The sequence below is a fragment of the Notamacropus eugenii genome, chromosome 1 (assembly GCF_028372415.1).
Source record: "Notamacropus eugenii isolate mMacEug1 chromosome 1, mMacEug1.pri_v2, whole genome shotgun sequence".
NCBI classification, from domain to species: Eukaryota; Metazoa; Chordata; class Mammalia; order Diprotodontia; family Macropodidae; genus Notamacropus; species Notamacropus eugenii.
In genome coordinates this window covers 525,469,208-525,493,620 of record NC_092872.1, presented here as the reverse complement: position 1 = coordinate 525,493,620, position 24,413 = coordinate 525,469,208, and the positions used below count along the sequence as shown (strand labels likewise).

The following is a 24,413-nucleotide window of genomic DNA, read 5'->3' as shown; positions in this document are numbered from 1 at the left end:
TTGTTGTGAGGATCAACTGAGATAATATTTGTAAAGTGCTTAGCACAGAACCTGGCATATAGTAAGTGCCATATAAATTCCCTCTGCTTCCTCTAGTTTGAGAGGAGAACATTAATTACCAACAGGATAAAGACAGGTTTAGGGGAGGTGGTGCCTGAGTTGATTCTTGAAGCCTTTAGAGGTGAAGATGAGGGAGTGCATTTTAGACATGGGAGGAAACTTGTGTGAAGGTTCAGAGAGAAATGGAAAATGGAACAGGATCATGTTTGGGAACCATTTAGGTCAGTTCTACAGAAAAGTCAGGTGAGTTGAGGGAAATAATGTTAAAAGCGAAAAAGTATAGAAAGGCAGGTGGGAGCTATGGAGGGCTTCCAATGCCAGGCTGAAGAATTCGCATCATGTCCTAGACGTGATGAGATTTCATTCCATTCAATCAACAAACATTATGAAGTACCTGCTGTGTGACACTGTGTGACGCTGACTGTCTTGCTGTTCCACTAACTTTGGCTCTAGGCATTTTCTGTGATTATCCCTCATCCCTGGAATGTTCTTCCTCCTCATCTCTACCTTGTGACTTTCTTAGCTTCCTTTAAGTCTCCAATAAAATCCCATTTTCTAAAGGAAGCCTTTCTCAACCTCTCTTTATTCTAGTGCCTTCCCTCTCTTCCTACTTCTCCTGTATGTGACTTGTTTGTACGTTTGTTTGCTTGTTGTCTCCCCTATTAGAGTATGAGCTCCTTGAGGGCAGGCACTGCCTTCTGACTCTTGTGTGTCTCTAGCACTTAGCACAGTGCCTGGCACATAGGTGTAACTTAATAAACATTTATTGACTAACTAGAAGACTCTAGGCCAGTCTCTTAGGAACCTTACATTTAACTGGTGTGTGTGTGTGTGTGTGTGTGTGTGTGTGTGTGTGTATGTGTGTATGTGTGTGTAAAAAAACAACATGTACTGTGGTTTTCACTACAAAGGCATTTCAGGAGGGAGAGAATACTTTGGGGGGGAGGGGAAAAGGATAATAGAGGGGCTTCAATAGGAGGTTCTCATTTGAGCTGAGCATTAAAATGAAGCCAGGCATTCTGAGAGGCAGAGGAGAAGAGAGAGAAGACAGGGAGACAGGGTGACCATGTCAAGTTCAGGGTATAGCTAAAGGGTCAGATTGATGTGGACATAGAGTGTGTGAAGGGGATTAGTACAAAATGTTTGAAAAGGTAGGTAGGAGCCAGACTGGGGAAGGCTTTAAATGTTAGGCTGAAGAGTTAGTTTTTTATCCTAAGGCAACAGGGAGTCATTAAAGAAATTTGAACAGAACAGTAACATAGTCAGGTCTATGGGCTTTTTTTTTATTAAAAAAAATATTATTGATTTATTTTTAACATTTTAAAGAAATATTTTTTTGAGTTCCAGATTCTTTTCCTTCCTCCAGTGCCCCCCAACCCCACATCCATTGAGAGGACAAGCAATGTAATATCAGTTACACATGGGAAATCATTCAAAACAGATTTCCTTGTTAGTCATGTTAACAGTAAAAGGAAAGAACAGTAAAGTAAAAATATATACTGCAGTTTGAACCCAGAGTTCATTAATTCCCTCTCTGGAGGTGGGCAGCATTTTTCATCCTGAGTCCTTTGGAATTGTCTTGGGTTATTCTATTGACCAGAGTAGCTAAGTTTTTCACAGTTGGTCATAGTACAATATTGCTGTTACTGAGTACAGTGCTCTCTTAATTCTGTTCACTTCACTCTGTATCAATTCACATAAGTTTTCCAAGATTTTTCTGAAACTGTTCTGTTTGTCACTTCTTACAGAACAGTAATTCTCACCACAATCATGTACCACAACCTGCTTAGCCCTTCCCCAATTGATGGGCATCCCTTCAATTTCTGCTTCTTTGATACCACAAAAGTAGCTGCTTTAAGAATTTTTGTTCATATTGGTCCTTTTCCTTTGATCTCTGTGGGATACAGACCTAGTAGTGGCATTGCTGGACTAAAGGGTATACACAGTTTTATAACTCTTTGGGCATAGTTCCAAATTGTTCTCCAGAATGGTTGAACCAGTTTACAACTCAACCAACAGTGCATTATTGTTCTTGCTTTTCCATATTCCCTCTAGCATTTCTTATTTTCCTTTTCTGTCATGTTAGCCAATTTAATGGGTGTAAGGTGGTACCTCAGAGTTTTTTAAATTTGTATTTCTCTAGTCAGTAGTGATTTAGAGCATTTTTTTTCATTTGACTAGAGATAGCTTTAATTTCTTCTTTTGAAGAAGACCACTTATCAATTTTGACCATTTATCAATTGGGGAATGGCTCTTATTTTTTTTTTATAAAATTGACTTAATTTCCTTACTTTTTGAGAAATTAGGCCTTTATCAGAGAAACTTACTGTAAAGATTCTTTCCCACTCTCCTGCTTTCCTTCTAATTTTGGCCACATTGATTTTGTTTGTGCAACAGCTTTTTAATTTCATGGAATCAAGATTATTGATTATATTTCCTGTATTTCTCTCTATCTTTTTTTTGGTCATAAACTTTTCCCTTATCCATATTGACAGGTAAAAATTTCCATACTTCCCTGATTTGTTTATGATATCACTCTTCATGTCCAAATCATGTACCCATTTTTACTTTATCTTGGTATATAGTGTGAGATACTGCTCTGTGCTTAATTTCTGCCAAATTATTTTCTGATTTGCCCAGCAATTTTTTTTGAAAATAGTGAGTTCTTGCCCCAAAGATTGGATTTGAGGACTTATCAAACACTAGATTACTATGGTCATGATTACTACTTTTTAATATAGTTTGAAATCTGGCACCACCTGGTCACCTTCCTCTACATTTTTTTTTCATTGATTTCCTTGATATTCTTGACCTTTTGTGCTTCCAGATGAATCTTGTTAGTATTTTTTTTCTAGATCTACAAAATGATTGCTTGGTAATCTGATTGGTATGGCACTGAATAAGTAAATTAATTTAGGTAAAATTGTAATTTTTATTATATTAGCTTGGTCTACCCATGGGCGATTAATACTCCTGCATTTGTTTAGATCTGTCTTTATTTGTGTTAAAAGCAGTTTGTAATTGTGTTTGTACAGTTCCTGGGTTTGTTTTGGGAGATGGTCTCCCAAGTATTTTATATTTTTTGCAGTGATTTTAAATGGTATTTCTTTTTCTTTCTCTTCCTGCTGGGTTGTGTTGATAGGTCTGTGTTTTAGGAACATTATTTTGGCAGCCAAGAAGAGTATTGATTGAGATAAAGGGAAGTCTAGAAGGAGGAAACCCATTAGGAGACTATTGTAATGATTCAGGCAAGAATTGATGTGGGACTCAACTGTGGTAGAGAGTCTGTGCATAGAGAGAAGGTGATGAATGAAAAAGATGTCATGGACAGAGAATGCATGAGACTTGGCAACTTGGTAGACATGGGAGCTTGAATGAAGAAGAGGGAAGAGGGAAGAGGGAAGACTGATGTGAACCTGGTTAACTTAAGATGCACTATAACAATGAGGGAAGTCTGAAGGAGGGACACTTAATGAGTTCCATTTGGGTCACGATGAGTTGGAAATTGCTTTGTGGCCAGACTTCTTGAAAATGCCTTCTACAATAGGTGCCTCCACTTTCTCATGTGTAAAGGACAGAGATAGGAATACACTGAGAAGCTTTTGAAACATCAGTTATTATAGAAAGTTTCAGCAAAGAAAATTAGAATACACATATAATGTGCCAAATACTTTTAGAATAATGGGATCATTAGGAGGAAATTGATATCTCTAAATGCTTTCATCTACAAAAGGGAGAAATAACAAATTGATGTTTTAGGCATATAACTTGTGTGTGTGTTCATCATTCATTGCCGAAGAAGACCATGCCTTCAGAGAAATGATGACATGACTTGCACTTGACTTTGTTTTGAGTGAGGGAGGGCTGTGCAGGTCACCAGCCTCACTTGTCCTCCAGAGCCATCTGAATCCAGTGACCAGATCAGATATTCATCAGGATGACTGGAGATGACCCAGGATGAGGCAATTGGGGTTAAGTGACTTCCCCAAGGTCACACAGCTGGTGAGTGTCAAGTGTCTGTGGTGAGATTTGAACTCAGGTCCTCCTGACTCCTGCAGTGGTGCTCTATCCACTACACCACCTAGCTGCCCATAGGCATATAAAAAAAAATTAGAAAAGCAACAAATCAGAAACATCAGCTATTGTTATCCTAGTCCTAAGGCTCTAAATTTTAAATCTTTGTGTCTCTTCACAAAGACTTATTACTGTGATTAGACTTAACAAAAGGATAAAGGGATGTATATTATACTCTGGAGGCTGTGAGAAGATCAGTTTTCACCAGCTAATAGCTTGGAGGTCCATAATCCATTGGACCAAGTGGTAAATAAAAATTTAGCTCAATATTCTTAGGTAAGTAATTATCTCTCCTTAGTCTTTCTCTGTTTAATCCTCAAGTTTCAGCTACTTAGACTGAAAACCAAGCATTAAGGAAAAGAGATTCCCCACCAACAGCATAGAGCCTTGCATGTAGGCAGCCTTTGATGAATCTTTGTTTAATTGAGTTGAGAGAGCTGTCACAAGACCAGTGAAGTAAAGCTTTCAGATTTGTCAGTAAGGAGATTGGACTAAATGATCTCTAAGAGTCATTTTGAACTTAAAAATCCTATGTGAGCATATCCTAATGTAACCAGCAATTTGAGCAACATTAAGTTATTTGATTTCTCAAACCCCAAGGCATTAAAAGGGACTAGGGGAAGTATAATTGTAAGGGCAGTAAATTTTACATTGGTGGGGAAGTTAATGGACATCCACATCTGGAGAAACTCCAGCTGCTTGTTTGTCCACTAGCCCCACAGGAACAGAAGCATCCATCTTAGAATCACCCAGATCAGATCAGAGCCACCCATCTTAGATGGTCTGGCCAGACTCAGAATCACCTGGCCCAGAGACTTCTGGTCTAGAGCCAAGTATATACTCCATGCCTCATCAGTTCACTTAACATTTCTATACGGATGACTCCCAAAGACTCTCAAATCTATAAAAATCAGCCTTAATTATAAATCTCCAATACCCAGCTAGACATCTGAACATCCTATTGCCTCCCCAAATTCAACACGTCTAATACAGAACTTTTCTTCTCTAGAAACAGCTCTTTTTCAAATTTCTGGATTTCTGTTGAAAATCCCACCATCTTTTCACCATTATCACTAATCAGAGTCACCCTTGACCTTTCCTTATCCTTCACTCCCTCCATTCATATTTAAATAGACGTCAGGCCTTATTGATTCTTTTTCTCCAGGTCATTTCCCTCTCTGTATTCACACTGCCTGCCATTCTGGTTGAGGTCATTATCACCTCTCACTTGAACTTTTACAAGTAATCTCCTGATTAGTCTTCCTCTTTCCAGCCTGTCCCTCTCCAATTCTTCCTCTATTTTGCTGCCAAAATAAACTTTCGCATATTTCTAAAGCATAGATCAGACCCACTCCCTCATTAAAACTCTTCTGTACTGAGGAAACTGAGGTACAGAGAGAGGAAGGGGATTTGCCCAAGGTCACACAATGAGTTGACTCCTCCCTCAGCGCTGTTTCCAGCCAGAGCATTTTCCATTCCACTGAGCAGTCATGTTAGAGACCACTGAGTATTACCAACTAAAACCAAATGTGGCATTTGAGTTTGAGACCACCGGGTTATGCTGCTTTCAAACCTAGATTTTCAACTTTTTGCTTTCTTCTGGCACCACTTAATAGCCTAGGGGGAAACACCATTGATATTCTCCGTGCCAGACTTTCTTCCCTAAGGCCATATGCCCAGAGGTTCCCCTTCCTCCTTCACTCTAGGGATATACCCATGAAACATACATTCATGAGCCAACATACATAACAACCTGATGGCACAGGAAGCTTTTACTAAGAGGATTCCCATCCATCCCACAAACATCCAAAGATGCCAGGGCCCTATAGAATCCACTGTAGTATCATTTTTGTGCTTCTCAGAATCCTGACTTACAGAGCTGCTCTAGCAACTAGCGCTGAAAATGCCAGCAGGTCCTTCAACTCCAAGTCCAGTGTCTTGGCTACTATGCCGCAGAAGGAGAATGCTTAACAGCTTCTAAATGGTGATAATTTGCCCCATGGAAATCTGTCTTTAGATTTGTCGTAAGTCAAGGGAATAGGTTGGCGCCATAACTGTGGACAAATAGAGTTCTTAAATTCCTCATTTTATGTAGCACATCAAAGTTACAAAATAATTAGTCAGCATTTATTAAGAGCCTACTATGTGCCAGGCACTACACTGGGTACTAGAAATTCAAACACAAAGGACCTTCTAATGGGGGATGCCACAAGTGCACATACATACAGAGAAATATATATTGAATTAACATAAAAAGAATAAACTTAAGGTAGTTTGAGATCAGGTACACTAGTATTTGCGGGGATCAGTAAAACTTCATGTAAAGGGTAATGCTTAAGTTATGTGTTAAAGGATTCTCTGAAGGAGTATATGAATGACCACCGGCCCAAAGCCTTGAGGTGGGAGATAGACTTTCACTTATGAGGAACAGAGAAGAGGCCCGTTTATCTGGATAACAGAGTATCAGAGGGGGAATCATGTCCAAGGAAGCTGGAAAGATAGGTTGGAGCCAGTTTGGGAAGGGCTTTAGAGGTTAAAGAGACATTTATAGTTGATCCTAGAGGCAATAGGGGATCACTGGCATTCTTTGAATAGGGACAGCACTGCTTTTGAAGAAGCTGTGTGGCAGATTGACTGGAGTAGGGAGAGACTTGAGGCCAAAATACTTCCCATACTTTGATCCTGATGACAACAATGAAAGACTATTATTATCCCCATTTAACTGATGGGGACGTGAGACCCAGAGAACTAGAAAAAGGCAGGTCTTCTGACTCCAAGTCCAGGGCCCCAACCACCACCATATATTACTTCCTTGTAGTGATTCAAATGTCCATCAATCAAAGCACTTATGTATTTATTAAGCATCTATAGTGAGTCAGACCCTGATGATTTTTATGGGGTTTTTTGTCTTTTTTTTTTTTTTTTACTAGGTATATGAGTTCATTGGCATCTCTAGGAACTCCCAGTGATGGCATTCCCCCTAGTAAGGCAGATCAGCTCTTGTTCTATGACTTAAGAGTGTTTAGGACTTGCTTGAGGGCACTAAGGTTAAATTAATTAAGGTTAATATGTCAGAGATGGGACCTGAACACAGATCATCCTGACTCGGAGGCTGGTGACTCTCTGTCTGTGTCACTCTTGCCTCTTCACACTGGCGACTCAAAGACAAAAATTAAACTCTCATCTCCTTCTAGTAGCTTTTGATCTATTGAGGGAAATAGGGACATAGAGAAGCATTTACTATGTACAGAATATTCCAAAAGTCTTGGTGCAGTTTTAAGCTTAATAACATCAAAAATATAAATGTTACAAACTTGCAAAAAGGCATAATTTGAAAGGTTAACTATTTAAGTTTCTTTTATTCTTAGTTTACACTTATTTAGTTTTGTGAATTTTAAATAATAAAATTTTAATTTTTGTTTCAGCCCCTCTTGAGGCTAGGATAAGGAAGGCAATCCTTTCAAGAACTCAGCAGCAGCTAATGAAACTTTTTACAAACTTTGAAAATCACCTAGAGTACAGTATGCACAAGATGGTGGTTATGTTGAATTTTAATAAGAAACAGATCAATATTTTAAAATTTTAAACAATTGACTTTTCAATGTTTTTTTTTTAATATCTGTAACATTTATGCTTCTGAAGTTGTTAACACTTGAAAATGCAGTAGAACTTTTCGGACACACTGCGCAGTAATTATTTGTTGTTCAGTTATTTCAGTTGTCTTCAACTCTTTATGACCCCATTTGGAATTTTCTTAGCAAGATACTGGAGTAGTCTGCCATTTCTTTCTGAGGAAACTGAGGCAAACAGAGTTAAGTGACTTGCCCAGAGTCTAGTAAGCATATGAGACTGGATCTGAACTCAGGTCTTCCTGACTCCAGGCCCAGTACTCAATCTACTCTGTCTACTGCCTACCTAGCTAGTGTTTGCCTGAATAAATTTATACACACACAAAGTAAATGCAAGGTTATTTATTGGAGGAGGGAAAAAGTATATTATCAATATCTGCGAAAAATCTAGGAAGGTCTTATGTAGAAGTGGTGTGTGAGCTGAACTTTGATGTAAACTAGGGGTTCTATGAGGTAGAGGTGAGGAGGAAGTATATTGCAGCAAAGTGGCACCATGTTGAGCCCGGAGTCTGGAAGACCAGAGTTCAAATCCTGCTTCAGGCACTTAAGAGATATGTGACCCTGGGCAAGTCAATTTACCTCTGTTTGCCTCATTTTCCTCAACAGTAAATGGGGATAATAATAACACCTACTTTGCAGAGTTGTTGTGAGGATCAATTGAGATGATATTTGTAAAGTGCTTAGTGTAGTACCTGGAACATAATAGGTACCATATGTATGCTAGCTTATTATTGTTTTTACAAGCATGGGGTACAACATCTGGAAAGGTTCAGAGAGAGAAGATGGCATGTCATGTAGGGGGAGTAGCCTGATAGTTTGGCTGGACCATAGAGTGCATATAAGGGAGCAGAGCAGAAGGAGTGTAATAAGCTGGAAAGATAGCTTGGAGTCAGGTTATGAAGGGCTTTAAATGTCAAATAGAGGGATTTCTATCTGATATTAGAGGTAATAAAAAGCCACTAGACTCCACTGATCAGGAGAGTGACATAATCAGATGTATTTTAGAAATAACTCTTTGACAGTTCTGTGGAGAATGGATTAGATAGGAAAGAGATTGGAGGCAAGCATACTCATTAAGAGAGTATTGGAGTATTCTAGGGGAAAGGAGATGAAAGAAGGGGAAGATTCTATTGCACTGCATTAATAGATCAGGTTCAGAAATATTGCTAGGATTCAGGGGACCATAGCTATCCAGTGATACTGTTGCATTGACCACATCTCCTCATCACCTTCATTCATCTATCTTTTTCTTTCCTCACCTTTCTCCTTGAAATGTTACCTCACTCTTGACTCTTCTGTCTTTTCCCTGGAATACAGATCCTGGCTAATGTTATCATCTACCTGTGCGCCATCATTGTGGGTGTTATGTCCTACTACATGGCTGACCGCAAGCATCGGAAGGCCTTCCTTGAAGCCCGTCAGTCCCTTGAAGTGAAGATCAACCTGGAGGAACAGAGCCAGCAACAGGTAGGTTTAACGTACTGGGGATACCAATGTAAGGATTTTATAAAGCTCTACAGAATCTAGTAACTGGACAAAGTAAGACAGTGGATCAAGATGAGTGGATGTTGGTGAACTTATATGGGGTCTTAGGGATAAGAGCTGTCATCTGGTCTACAAGTGTTTTTAGAATGCACAGCTACATTCGACCTCATACCAAGTTCTCTGTAGGCTCTTTTCCCCCTCAACTGCCTTTCACTATTTCTTCAGTTTTTGCCATTTTTAATTTTCTATCTTGGGACCCTCCCAGTATATATAACTTATATGCTAAATCAGAGGTGTCAAACTGGTAGCTGCAAGGTGTCCACAACACTCCAGAGTACAACCAGATTAAAATATAATTGGGAAATATTAACAAATAAAAATACAATACAACATAGCTGATGTTAATGTGTGGTTTTCTAAGTCAACATGAAGCTCAAAGATCCATTTCCATTTGAGTTTGATGCCTCTGAACTAAACCATTGTTGCACTTGGCAGTGTCAAATCTCCATTTATCCAGGAAATGGAATGTTTCCTGGCTGAGGTTATTTCTGGGCTCTTTTAACCTCCTTGTTGTGTTGATCATTGGAAAAGTTAAACTTCTCCAAGTAACAGTGAGTCATGGTCAATGTCTGCTTTTGCTTATTTACCACTTTTCAAAATTCACAGTTGGCTAAAAACAGGTCTGATTGGAGCTTCTGGAAACACACACAGTTTTCTCTTCATTTTCATCCTTTCTTCTAAATTGGTATTGATTTTTTTCCTAACCAGTTTGCACTTAGATAACTGATTCTGCAGGGACTTCCATGTTGGCAGCTGGGCATTTCCTATTTGTTAAGAGATAGTCAATTTTACTTCTTGGCCTCGTTGCTCAGCTCTCACCACAGTGAGCCCCTCCTTACCGTCTTCTTGAAGAAAAATATTCACGATATACAGGCGTCTTCATCATCTAAAAGCCTTATTTTCTAGCATAATTTTCCCTATACTCCCTTCACACTTCCAGAACTATGTTGCTTTGCTTTTAAAATTCTGTCATCCCTGTCATTATATCCAGACCTTCTCCCCTCCAATCTTTTTAAATGTTTTTTTCATTATTAGTATATCTCTATATCTGTCTTCCTATCACACACACATATCTGATATCACATATTTTTCCCTTGATACATCTCTCTTCATGACCTTCCTTAGTCAGCCATATGATGGCAGTGGGGAGGGGGAAGGGAGGAAAGGGCAAAGGAAGCCAATGAGTCTCAGAGGCCCAGGGGAAACCAACAAATCCCTTAGGATCTGGGCTTTTTGGTCTGAATGATTATTTTGGGTCTGATATGAGTACCAGCATTTATTAAAGCAGTCACTGGTCAGAATTATATAATGCAGGCAAAGATTCAAAAGCAACCTTGCAATGACTAAAATGGGACATGTGGCCAGTGCTATTACAGGCAACAGATGGACAAAGTTTTGGTCTAATGATCAAACTTGAACGAGGGAGGAGTACCTAGGGGATGGTTGGGCATTGTAGTAGAGGACACTGCCTCCCTGGAGGCTTGCCCCCTCAGATCTGAACTATACCTGGAAACTAGGCAAGGGGAAGCGCTTTGGGGGACCACCGTAGGCTTGACTCATTTGCTTATCAGCTTCTGAGAACCCCACCCAATCTGGCAGGGTGTGGTGACTCAGGAGGGGAGTGTGCCTAATTTATAAGCATGTGGCCTGGTTGTTGGTGGCTGGTCTTTGGGCCAGTGAGCATAAGTGACTCCCTTATATTATACCATCCCTTAGAAAAAGAAAAAAAAGAGGAAAAATAGCAGTTTAGCAAAACCAACCAATACACCAACTATGTCTGACAATGTCTGCATCTATAGTCCAACTAGCGGAGGGAGCTAAGTGGTACAGGGGGAGGAGTGTGGGACTTGGAGTCAGGAAGACCTGAGTTTGAATTCTGCTTCAGACACTTACTGGCTGTGTGACTCTGGGCAGGTCGCTTAACATCTCTGTGCCTCATCTGTAAAGTGAAGGTATTAGTATCACCTGCCTCACAGGGTTGTTGTATCAAAATGAGATAACATATGTAAAAGGTTTTGCAAATCTTAAACTGTTCTACGAATGTTAGCTATAGTCTTTCTACCTTTATAACAAAGGTTGTCTCCCCTCCAGTATTTGCTCATACATTGGATCACATCACTCTTCTGCTCTAAACTTTTTAATGGCTCCCTACTGGCTGGAGAGTAATTCTTCAGTGGAGAACTTTTCCAGCATTATTTTCTCCCACTCTCTACTGTGTTCTGTCTGCATCAGTCCAACTGGATTACTGTCCATCCCACAAACCCTCCTGGTGCTTTCCCACTTGCGTGCCTTTGTTTACCCTGTTTCCTGTGCCTGGAATTCCCTCTCCCAACTCTGTCTGTTGAATTTTTGCCCACTGGTTAAAAGCCAGCTCAGATGCCACCTCTATATGAAGCCTTTCCTGCTCTCTCAGTTGATAATGACTTTTCCCAAGTCACATATCACATAGGGCTTTATTATGCACTTACCATGTATTGCTTTCTGCAATTATTTTTTAGGGGAGGGGTACAACGTATTATATTCCCAACTAAACTAAGCTTTAAGCTTCGTGGCTTCAGGGAGTACCTCACTGAATCTTTGGACCTTGCCCTGCACCCAGCAGCGTTCTACTTTCAGCAGGTGCTTAAATGGCTCTTGAATTGAAATTCAATTTGCCTGTCTGCGCCAGTTGTTAGTCTTAGGATGTTCTCTTAAATGTCCCATTTCTTTTCCTTTGTGCTTATCTTGGTCCTCATCCACTGAATGTAAGAACTGGGAGAGGCTGAGTGCCTCCTGCCTGGTTTAACCTACAGTAACTACTTTTGGCAGAGGGACAGTGCTGGATGATATGATTAGAGCCACTGTGGAGGTCAGGAGAGAGGGAGGAAGGAAGAGAGAAAGGAAAGGAGAGAGGGAGGGAGGGGACAGAGAGAGAAAGAAGAGAGAGAGGAGGGAGGGAAGAAGAGAGGGGGAGAGAGAGAATGAGAGAGTCAGGGAGAGAGAGGGAGAGAGAAAGAGAGAGTGTACAGGAGGGAACAGAGAGAGAAAGGAGGGAGGGAAGAAGAGAGGGGGAGAGAGGGAGGGAGACAGACTGAGGCAGAGACAGAGGAGAGGGGGTACAGAGAGAGAAAGAAGAGAGATGGAAGGAGAGAGGGGGGAGGAGGGTGGGGAGAGAGAGGAGGGAGGGAAGGAGGGAGAGAGAGAGAGAAGAGAGGGAGGGAGAGAGAGGGAGACAGAGAAACAGAGGAGAGAGACAGAAGGAAGGAAGGAGGAAGGAAGGAAGGAAGGAAGGAAGGAAGGAAGGAAGGAAGGAAGGAAGGAAGGAAGGAAGGAAGGAAGGAAGGAAGGGAGGAAGGGAGGAAGGGAGGGAAGAAAGAGAAAGGAGATGGTATGTGCTAGGCAAGCCAAAACATCTCACCTGTCACCTCCCCTCAGACACAGATGGAGATGGCCCAGGATCCTCAGCTTAAGGGCTTTGAGAATAGTAGTACCCCACCTTTCCTCACCCCCAGACCATCAGTCTTATTTCCATCCCCACCCCCACAACCCTCAGCTGGGAGATCGACCCTTCTGGAGATGCAGCCTGGTTGCAGGTGCTGCAGTCACAGACACTGAGGACTTGAAAAAAAAATTCTTGTTACCCAAAGCCTTAGTGCTGTCAGATGGTTCAACATTCAGGAAATGGATCTGGATTTAGTTGTGGAAATCCCATCAAAGAAGATGCAGTCCCTGTGCTTTGCCCCTCACTGTAGCCTAAGGAGCATGGGGGCCTTTCCATTTGACTGGCATCTGAAACCTCTTCTGATGTTCCTTCCCCTTATTAGCATGTGAGCTGCTTAACAGCAAAGACTGCCTTCCTCTTCTATTTTTGTCATTGTTGCTTAGCACGCAGTAAGTGCTTAAGAATTTTTTATTCATTGATTCATTTATAATTGATAAAATTCTGTTATTTTCTGAAGCCAGTTTTTTCTTTTACAATTGTGAAAATTCCTGTTGTTTGAGAGGGGAAAAACACCAACACAAGAAATAAAAGAGCCCATTTAAACTCTTTGACTATAAATGAAATGCTTAAGGAGATTGAATCATAGAACAATAAATCTGCTTTCTTTTAAAAAGTGTTATAATATTGAAACAGAAAAAGGGGTTTTGTATGAACTCGTGTTGTCTTGTTCAATAAATGTTACAGATGATGAAGAAATGTCCCTGAAGTCTTAGTCTCTCGAGGCCCCCCAGCCTCGAGGATCTTAATCTGATAGTACAGAAAGGTATCTCCTGATCTTTGAAGAACACCCCGCCCTCCCCCAGGAGTTATCAGTTTCCCTGAATAATTAAATCCCAATTAGCTGGAATCCTTCTTGATGTAAGGTAAACACCCTTCATCGCAGCTGTACCCTGTACATTCTCTTGCCCTCAGTGGTTGTAGGGGGTCTTATCATCCCCCAGGTTATAGCCTTAATATGTGAGAATGTCTGATGCCTTCATTCCTCTATCTTTCCTTCTCCAGATAACTTCTTGTTCTATAATGTCATCGCCTCCTGCCCCCCCCCCCCAGGTTCTTTCCTTCATCTGTTTCAGATATCATTTTGTATTTTCATTTTCCTCTAATTATGAAATACATTAGCTGTGAAACCTCTACAACTTTTCTTTTAGTAGGTATATCCAAGAGAGAGAATAAAAATGAATAATTCCAAGGAGAGCAGGCTGGATTGCCTATGAGAAATCAGAAAGCTTCTTTAGAGATCTACCCTCTTCTTCAGAAATAAAAGCTCATTTTTTTCATGATGAAGTTACATAACTAGAAGTCTTGGAACACCAGAGTCTGTAAGGAAATAAAAATAGTACACAGAGAGCAACAGAGCATTGGAAAGGTACATAGTCAGGGTGTGGAGAGGTGAGGGAGGCTGTGACATACATCAGATAAGGAACTACGAAGAGGAACTGGAGGAAAAGACATCAGAGAAATGTGAGTGAAAAAGAACATGTTCTGGTCCAACGGAGGGCTACTGTGTTGTGACATCAAGTTCACGGGTATTCTTACAATGGTAGAAGAAAAGGAGGTAGGCCCCCAGCACTTTGGATAGACCACTCATGGTGCATTTATGGTAGGGCATGGATCAGAGTTGCCATGGATGGGATGCAATCTGTATCATTGGAGGGAATGTCTACCTTGATGAGATCACAGGTCCATATATGTGAATTTTCCTCTAGAGAAATTTTCTCTAGATCTTCTCAAGGTTATATATACATATGCATATATATGTGTGTGTGTGTGTATGTGTGTGTATATGTATGCATATATATGTCTGTATAAGTATATACACATATTTATATGTATAAATGAGTATATATGCATACACACATATACTTTGTCTATATGTTACGTATACTTTGTATCTATTATATATGTTTTGTATGTGCATATGTAATATATACATATATGTATATATGTGTGTGTGTGTGTATGTATACACACACACATATACTTTGCCTTATCTTGCCTACAGCTAAGTCTCTACCTTACTTCCTAACCCTTTCCTTTTCAGCCTTCTTCATGCACTGTCTTCCATTAGAATAAATATAGGCTCCTTAAGGGCAGGGACTGTCTTCCTTGCTTGTATTTGCACCTACTGAAAGACCTCCAGGGAGTGGGAATCAGCCACTTTCTGTGGTTGCCTATTCCACTTTTGACCAGCTTTTATTGTGAAGTTATTTTTCATATACACAGATATATTTTTCCCTTTTTTTTTTCCCACTGAACACAGAGCTCTAGGAAGGGTCTGATCTCCCTGATCCTGTTGGGACATCCTTGGGAACCAGAGGGAAGCAGCAAAAGCCGAGACATTTCAATCTCTTATAGGAGAAGAACCCCAAGCACAGAGCAGACAGAACTTACTGTCTCTTAGTGAAAGGGTAGTTGAGCCAGGAGTCACACCCTGGAGGCCTAGCTCTATAATTTAGGACAGACGGATTCTCATACTGGGTAAGACCAGAGAGTAGGTTCTAAAATAGTAGTTCTCTGACACTAACACCAAAGGACGTTTTATTTCTGATATTTACCACAAATCAAATGTGTGTGTTTGTCCTTTGTTGCTGAAGAAGACCATGCCATCAGAGAAATAATGACATGACTTGCACTTGACTTTGTTTTGAGTGAGGGAGGGCTGTGCAGGACACCAGCCTCACTTCTCCTCCAGAGCCATCTGAATCCAGTGACCAGATATTCATCAGGATGACTGGAAATGACCCAGGATGTGGCAATTGGGGTTAAGTGACTTGTCAAAGGTCACACAGCTAGTGAGTGTCAAGTGTCTGAGGTGAGGTTTGAACTCAGATCCTCCTGCACTGGTGCTTCTATCCACTGTACCACCTAGCTGCTCAGGAATCAAATAATCACTCCCCCTCTCCCAAACCATGATACCTGCACTCCTGCCTTCATCTTCTACCCCACCCTACCCACTGGAAACTTGGACTCTGCTCCTAGAGCCAACTTGGGCTCTGATCAGTGAGCTTCCCCTTATCTTGCCTATAACCAAGCCTCTACCTTGTTTCCCAATTATCAACAATCCTCCTGTCCTCCCCTTTGCCTTTTAGCATCCTTCTATATATTGTCTTCAAACAGAATATAAGCTCCTTGAGGGCAGGGACCATCTTGCTTGCTTGCATTTACATCCCCAGCATTTAGTAGAATACTCAGCACATAGTAAATGCTTATTAAGTGCTTTATCCAAAAAAAGTTTTAACCGATCACTTGATCATCAAGCATTTATTAAGTGCCTCCCATGTACTAGAGATTAAGTATGTCCCGTTGGACCATGGGAGCTATCACTCATTAATTTTTCCCTGTATTTTTTTTAATGATTTCAAAAATTTCCAGAGCATGCTTACCCTTTGGGTTATAAATTCTATAAGCTAACTGTACATTGAGATCACTGGAACTTTATCTGCTTTGTCCAGAATCTGTCCTTTTCAAAGCCAAAGTAGTCTCAGTTTTAATCCCCTAGAACTCGATTATCAAATCCATGTCTGTCATCAATTTTCTGTTCTCATTCCTTCCCCATGTGATTTTATGGATTTGGATTACATCCCCAGAATCAAGAATCTCAAGAGTTGGAATTGACCTCACAGGGCATGTAATTAACCCCCTACCTCAGGATAAACATTGACATCATGCCCAGTAAATGTTTGTTCTTCTAGCATTTGCTTGAAGACCTCCAACGAGTGGAAATTGACCACTTCCTGTGGCAGTCTGTTCCATTTATTTTTAGTTCTTATTAGGAAGTTTTCCCTAACATGGTTTGAATCTTTTTCTCTACAATTTCTATCCAATACCTATTTAGCCCACTTGGACCGAGCCAATAGTCAGTAAACATCTATTAAACACTTCTAAGTACTAGGCACTGTTCTAAGTGCTGGAGATGCAAATACAAAAGAAGAAAGACACTCCTTACCCTCAAAAAGCTCACAATCTAAGGAGGTTGGTGAAGACAAAACACAAAAAGAAGTTGAAAAGTGTGGGTGGGAAGAGAAGGTACCTGACATGAGGGAGAAATTAGGCAGAGAAGGCCCCAGGAGTGGGCCAGTTGCAGCCAGTTGAGAAATGAGGAGACTTATCAACTGACCTCTCTCTTTAATTGGAGGTTTGGAGATCATGCCCCACCCTCCTCTTCCTCCCTCAATCAAGGAGGCAGAAGGTACTGTAGAGGTGGAGTCCCAGGGCCAATGGAATTTTATAGGCTGATGAGGTTATGCCAATAATGAGCTTCCTGAGGCATGGTAGAGGAGCCAATCGGAGAAGTCCTAAAGTAGTGCAGCCAGGTGAGAAGTGAGGAAAGACCTAGACAAGTCTAATCTTTCGTCTCCATGCTCTTCAAACACTGGAAGAGAACAATCTTTTCCCTCTGAGCCTTCCCTTCTCAGCAGTCCTTGCACAGCGTGCATCTCCTTCAGCATTTTCACTGTCTTTGTCACCTTCCCTTACAAGCGCTCCAGTTTATCAGTGTTCTTCCTAAAACAAGACTCCAAAACCAACACAATCCTGCAGATGTTTTCTGACCAGGAACAGAAAATAACAGGTGTATCACCTCCCTTTCTGTGAACATTGTGCTTCTCCTAATCCAACCCAAGGTTGAATTCACCTTTTTGGCTGCTATATGACACTCGATATACATAGTAGGAAAATCCCAGATTATTTATTCCTTTCAAGCAATGCTTTTCCATCTTGTCCTCATGCATTTGATTCTTTCATCCCATATCAGTTTACATTTTTTTCCTATTAATTTCACTGTATTTGATTTTTCCTACCATTCTAACCTTTATCCAGAGTGTGAAGTGCCTGTTTTTAGTGTAATTTTTCATATGACCACTCTCCTTCCCCTCCAATATTTTGCTTGCCCTTCTCAAGACCTACTTAAGCTTTACATATCTTTGCTAGTATGTGGCCAGAACTATACAGCACTTACTAAAATTCTGAACAAGTAGAAAATGTTTTTCATATCATCAAAGGATCATAGATTTAGAGCTGAAAGGAGCCTTACCGGTCATCTTGTCCAACCCCTTCATCTTATAGATGAGGAAATTGATATCAAGTGATTTATGCAAGATCACCAGGAGGTATCAGAGTCATAAATCCTTGCATTTTAATTTAATGTTAGTTTAAATCACCATGCATTTTGCTTCCAGTACCCTTCCTGATGATTTAGTCTCCTGGTTTCTTCAGCACATTTGACTTGTGTATTCAGTGAATAGTCTTTAGAGACACCCTGATTCATTTTCTGGGTCACAACTGATCTTTTGACCCCAGAATCCTTGGAGTACAGATGATTTCTTTCAAATGTATCATCACCTTCCACTAGCCTACCATGGAATGCAGCTTATTGTTTAATTAGTCCAACGACAAATATTTATTTAGAACTCAGTCTTATGCTAGGAGAGACAGGGCAGTATAGTGTTAGACTTGGAATCAGAAAGATCTAGCTTCCAAACCTGCATTAGATTCCTTACTAGATTTGCGACCCTGGGACAGTCACTAGATTTCTCTAAGCCTTGGTTGTTTACTCTTTAAAATGGGGATGATGAGAGTACCATAGGACTGCTGTAAGGCCCAAACCAGGTAATGTTTGTAAAGTATTTTGCAAATCTTAAAAGGCTTGATGAATGTCAGTCGTTAAGTAACATGGGAGTATACAGAAGAAGTCTAAAATGGTTTTGCCTCCCACTCACACAGTCTCATGAGACCATTTTTCATGTCATCTGCAATCTTAAGAGATTTCATAGCATATTCCTTCTAGATCATTTGCAAAAACATGAAATAAATCCGGTCCCTGTGGAATCCTACTATTTACAATTCTCCATCTAAATAAATGTCTGGCTGCCTCTAACCTTTATTTTTGTAGCTTTAGTTCAGTTTATTGTAGGACAAAACATTCCTCCCAAACCATAATCATGGGATTTGAGAGTTTGAAAGGATCTCAGGGGCCATGTAATCTGACCTTTATGACAGGGGTATACTTAGTATAACATATCCAACAAGTGATTGCCTAGACTTTGCTTGAAGACCTACAAGTAAGGGGGAGTCCCGTTACCTGTTGAGGCAGCCCATTTCTCTTTTGGACAGCTCCATTTGTTAGCAAGTTTCCTGACATCAGCCTAAATTGGCCATTTTGCAAAGTTCCTACTACTCCTAGTTCAGCCCCCTGGGGCCAAGTACAAATCTACTCCATTTTCAACATGACAGACCCTCAAATACTTGAAGACAACTATCCTGTCTCCCATGAGTCTTCTTTTGTTTAAGCTAAACATGTCCACCTCTTTCAACCAATGTTTGTATGTTGTTTGCACAGTGCATTGGTAGTGGGTTCTACTCACTAGAAGTCTTCAAACACAGGTTGGATGACTGTTTTGGGGGGCTTTCCTAGAGGATTTTCTTGATTTGGTAAAGTTTGGGCCACATGGCCTCTAAAGTCCTTTGTATTGGTTTATTTGACCTCTGTAGAATACCTGGATGACAACAGTCCAAGTTGACAGTCCAAGGTCTCTTTTCTAGCTCATAATTGACAGTTTGGACCCCACTGTCCTAGACATTCTCTGATATTCTAAGCAATTTCTCTCTCTCTTTTTTTTTACTTAATAGTATTTTGGTGCTTTTTTCCCCCAATTACATATAAAGATAATTTTCTACATTCATTTTTGTAAGATTTTGAGTTCCAATTTTTTCCCCCTCCCTAAGTGACTTTTTATAATATCCCTTTGGTGAAGACACTTACCTGAAAATCATGAAACGCTCTGATTGTTTTCATGGCATAGTAGATAGAAGGTAAACCTTAGAATCAGGATTATCTGGGTTCAAATATTGCCCAGCTCCTCTCATTCCAATACCATTCCTCTTTCCACTGCTCTCTCCCATCAGAAATGAAAGAATCATGTCTGAAATAATCTCAGAGGGCTAGAAGACTAGACCAAAATCATAAAAATGAAGTTTAAAAGGCTATATTTCAAGTCCTGTATTTAGTTTTTTTTAATTACATGAATGCATGATGGAAGGAAGTAAACAAGCATTTATTAAATGCCTATTATGTGTCAGGAATTATGCTAAGTACTTTCAAACATTTCATTTTTTCAAAAAATCATCAAAAACATTTATTTACAGCAAATGGGAATGATTGACTGTTAAGAATGGATCATGAAAGAAACAAAACCTCATAATTATGGCATTTATAGAAAACATACTTAATACAAACATTTAAGTTACTAAATTAGATATTGCTAGTATTTTTCTCCATTATGCATTCTTTGATGTTGAATAACATTTGTTTTTTGGGAAAACTATGTAATATTTACAATCATTTTTATGAATTCTCTGTAGTGTGAATCCTCAGAGGTGTAATTAGGTTTGACTTGGCACAAAAAGTTTTTCCTTTTCTCCTTGACCTCTCTGCAGCATTGACACGGTGAATCACTTTTTCCTCCTTGATACTCTCTTCTCTCTAGGTTTTTGGGATACTACTGTCTCCTGGTTTTCCTCCTACCTCTCTGACCATTCCTTCCATGTCTCCTTTCCTTGATCTTCTTCCAGACCATATGCTCTAACCATAGGTGTTCCTTAGAGTCCTGTCCTGGGCTCTTCTCCCTCTATCTTACTTCACTCAGTGATCTCATCAGCTCCCATAGACTTAATTATCATCTTTATGCTGATGATTCACAAATTTGCTTTCTCGGATGCCTCTCAAATATTTCTTTCGGTCCTCATAGCAACCGTAAGAGAGAGTTATGATTATCCTCATTTCACAGTTGAGGAAACTGAGGTAGACAGAGGTTGAATAACTTGCCCAAGGTCACACAACTAGTAAGTGCTCAAGAAAGAATGGGAGCTCAGATTTTCCCAGCTCTTTCCCAGTGTTCCCAGCTCAGTGAAGTGTCTGCTTCATCACTCAGTTGCCTTTAGATACAAGCAATTTTTCCTCTTCAGATCTCTTGGATTCCTTTGTCTGGGCCTCTCCTTTTACCCTTTCATGCTTTATCTTAGGATCATAGAATTATAGATTTAGAGCTAGAAGGGACCTAAGAAATAATTTATTCCACGTCCCTCGTCTTACAAATAAAGAAACTGAGGTCCAAGAAGGTTAATACCTGAAATTCAAGGTCACACAGTCAGTCAACAAGCATTTATTAAGTGTCTGCTATGTGCCAGAAAGTGTGCCAAGTTCTGGAGATATAAAGAAAGGCAAAGAAACAGTCTCTCCTCTTGAGAATCTCACAGGCTAATGGGGGAGACAACCTGCAAACAGCAATATACAAACTGGATAAATAGATATATTTGTGTAGATATATATGTATATATAAAGTTATTCAGTTATGTGCACATATTTATATCTATCTGTGTATATGTATATATATAGAAATATATATGGAAATATAGATATATATAGAAATATAGTACATATGTAAAAATATACACAGAGAGAGAGTATGTGTTCTTCAGCTGTTTCAGTCATGTCCCACTCTTCATGACCACATTTTGGGGTTTTCCTGGCAAAGATACTGGAGTGGTTTGCCATTTCTTCTCCAGCTCATTTTACAGATGAGGAAACTGAAGCAAATGGAGTTAAGTGATTTGCCCAGGGTCACACAGCTAGTAAGCTGGATTTGAACTCAGGTCTTCCTGACTCCAGGCTTGTCACTGTAGCACCTAGCTGTCCTATAGAGTAAATGAGAGATAAACTCAGAGGGAAGGCATTAGGTTGAAGGGTAACTGGGAAGAGCTTCTTGCAGAAAGTAAGACTTTAGCTAAGACTTGAAAAAAGTCAGAGAAGTGAAATTATGAGGAAGATGATTTCAGGGATAGCCAGTGAAAACTCTTGGAGTTAGGAGGGGGTGGCTCCTATTCAAGGAATCTTAAGGAGGCCATGTCACTGGATCACAGGGGCAAGGATTGTGGGTAAGATATAAGAAGACTGGAAAGGCAGGAAGGATTGTGGAGGACTTTGAAAACTTGAGGATTTTGTATTTGATTCTGGAGATGTTAGGGAGCCACTAGAGATTCTCAAACAGAGGAATGACATGATCAGACCTTCTAGGAAGGTCCTTTTGACAGCTGAGTGGGGGATGGACCAGAGTGGGGATTAACTTAAGTCAGGCAGACCCACTAGCCCGCTATTGCAATAATCCAGGTATGAGGTGATAAGAACCAGGACCAGAGTGAGGGCAGTGTCAGAGGACTGTTTTGGGGAGTTTTCCTAGAGGAATTGCTTGATCTGGTAAAGTTTGGGCTACATGGCCTCCAAGGTCCTTTATATTGGTTTATTTGACTTCTGTTCTATTAGTGATGATAATAACCATGAGAATAATAATACATCTATTCAGCTACAAAAGAGGTTATCTTATTTAGCTGTATAATAATCTGTAGGAGGGGCAACTACAGTAGGTAGAGTGTTGGGCCTGGAGTCTGGAGGACCTGAGTTCAAATCCTGCTTTAGACACTTACTAAACTGTGTGACCCTGCACAGATCACTTGACCCTGTTTGATTCAGTTTCCTCATCTGTAAAATGAGCTGAAGAAGGAAATGACAAACCCAATGTAGTCATGAAGAATCAAACATGACTAAAAATGATTGAATACCAATAATCTGTAGAACATTAAATATATTTTTAAAAAATTCGAGGGTAAAGACTTGTCTCAGGACCATTTCTATCTGAACTCTATCAAAGGAATAAAAACTTGTATATAACAACAGCTGATGTTTACACAGCGCTTTAAATTTTGAAAAATGTTTACATACATTATCTCATTTGATCTTATTATTAATAAATCAATCAATAAGCATTTATTAAGCTCCTACTGTGTGCCAGACACTGAGTTAGACACTGGGAATGCCAGGACGAAAGAGATAGATAATCCTTCCCCTCAAAGATCTTTCTTGTTATTCAGTCATTCAGTCATGTCTAACTCTTCATGACCCCATGCACCATGCAATCCATTTTTCTTGGCAAACATACTAGAGTGGTTTACCATTTTCTTCTCCAGTAGATGAAGGTAAACAGAGGTTGAGTGACTTGCCCACAGTCACACAATTAGTGTCTGAGACTGAATTTGAACTCAGATCTTCCTGACTCCAGGCCCAGCACTCTATCTACTGAGCCACCTGGCTGCTTCAAACAGCTTACATGGTACTTTTATGCTCCCCTAAGCTATAACCCATGGTAGTAGGTCTCTTACCTAGGGCATCTTGTCTTTACCAAAATATTCTTTATGTGTGACATCAAACTCTTTTTTCCTAGAAGAGTAGTCTGACTTCAGTCTCTTACCCACTGTCTTAGCTACTGATGGAAGACTAGAGCCACAGATAGAGTGTATAGCCCTGGAACCTTGGGACCTTGGGTTGTTACATCCAGTGCTCTGATGATGCCCTGAGGAGTTAATTACAGTGACATGGTCCAGCAGGGATTAGATAAGTGAGTTAAATGAGATGGTAAGCTAAGTTTCTACCACATTGGTATAAAACAGTGAGAAGAGAGACAGAGAGACAAAGAACCAGAGTGACAGAGACAGAGAGACAGACACACAGATGGGGTGTGTACAGATAAGGAAGCAAGACAGGATACTTTCAAGGGGGGATATGAATGAGTCTGATGCTGTTGAGCAGTTGCCATATTCTCTTTTCAATATAATGCTTAGCTTGTTGAGGTTATTCCCACGTGAATAAGCTGTTGGAGCCTGGCCACAAAAGACCCCAGCTCAGCTCTACCATTGCTCCAATGATTGAACAAAGGCTTCTCTGTGAAGGGAAAAAATATAGGGGCCAAGTTAGACATAAGAGGATTCCTCACCAGCACATCTGGTGTCCGTGTTGAGGGCGCCATTGTCCTTCCAGTGACTCAGTCTGCAACTTCAGAACTATCCCCAACTCATTACACACACACACACGTGCACGCATGCATGCACACATACACAATGTGCCCCTACTGCCATGTTCAATCATTTGCCAACTTTTGTTGAATCTGCCTCTGTAACTTCTCTCACATTTACCCTCTTCTCTCTGCTTACCTGACACTACCTTAGCTCAGGCCCCCATCACCTCTTGCCTGGACTATTACAGCTTCATCTTTCTCCCCTCCAATTCCCCACTCCACATAGCTGCCAAAGTGATTTTTCTGAGGCACAAATCTGACCATGTCATTCCCCTGCTCTGTAAACTTCAGTGGCTCCTTCTTGTTTCTAGAATAAAATGGAGAGTCCTCTGAGTTTTAAACTTTTCATACTGTGGCCCTACCTATCTTTCTAAAAGGAATTTCCTTTTTATTACTGTTAACTTGACAGATACCAACATTTCCCTAAACCAAGAAGAAGAGAAAACATATGAAACCTTTCTAACTGATCTTTCTAGGTCAATTACGTATTTTGTCCCTTTATGTTCTCTGTGGTCCATCAAAACTGACTTACTTGATGTGCCTCCTACATAGGATTTCATATCCCACCTCTGCACCATTGCACAGGCTGTGTCCTTTCCTCCATTCTTGGAATATCCTCCCTACACAATTTCACCTCTTAGAATCCTTAGCTTCCTTCAAAGATCAGATTGTGTCACCTCCTACTTAAAGCCTTTCCTGATTTTTCTACCTGCTGGTGCCCCC

At 40.3% G+C, this 24,413-nt stretch overlaps 1 protein-coding gene across 1 annotated transcript in view; it reads left to right on the top strand.

Moving 5' to 3' along the window:
• The window catches only part of ADCY3 (adenylate cyclase 3), a 126,275-nt gene that overhangs the window by 29,611 nt on the left and 72,251 nt on the right, over positions 1-24,413 (top strand). The window contains exon 2 of the mRNA XM_072633875.1: positions 9,081-9,230. Within this exon, the coding sequence (XP_072489976.1) occupies positions 9,081-9,230 (150 nt within the window). The remainder of the gene's footprint in view (positions 1-9,080; positions 9,231-24,413) is intronic.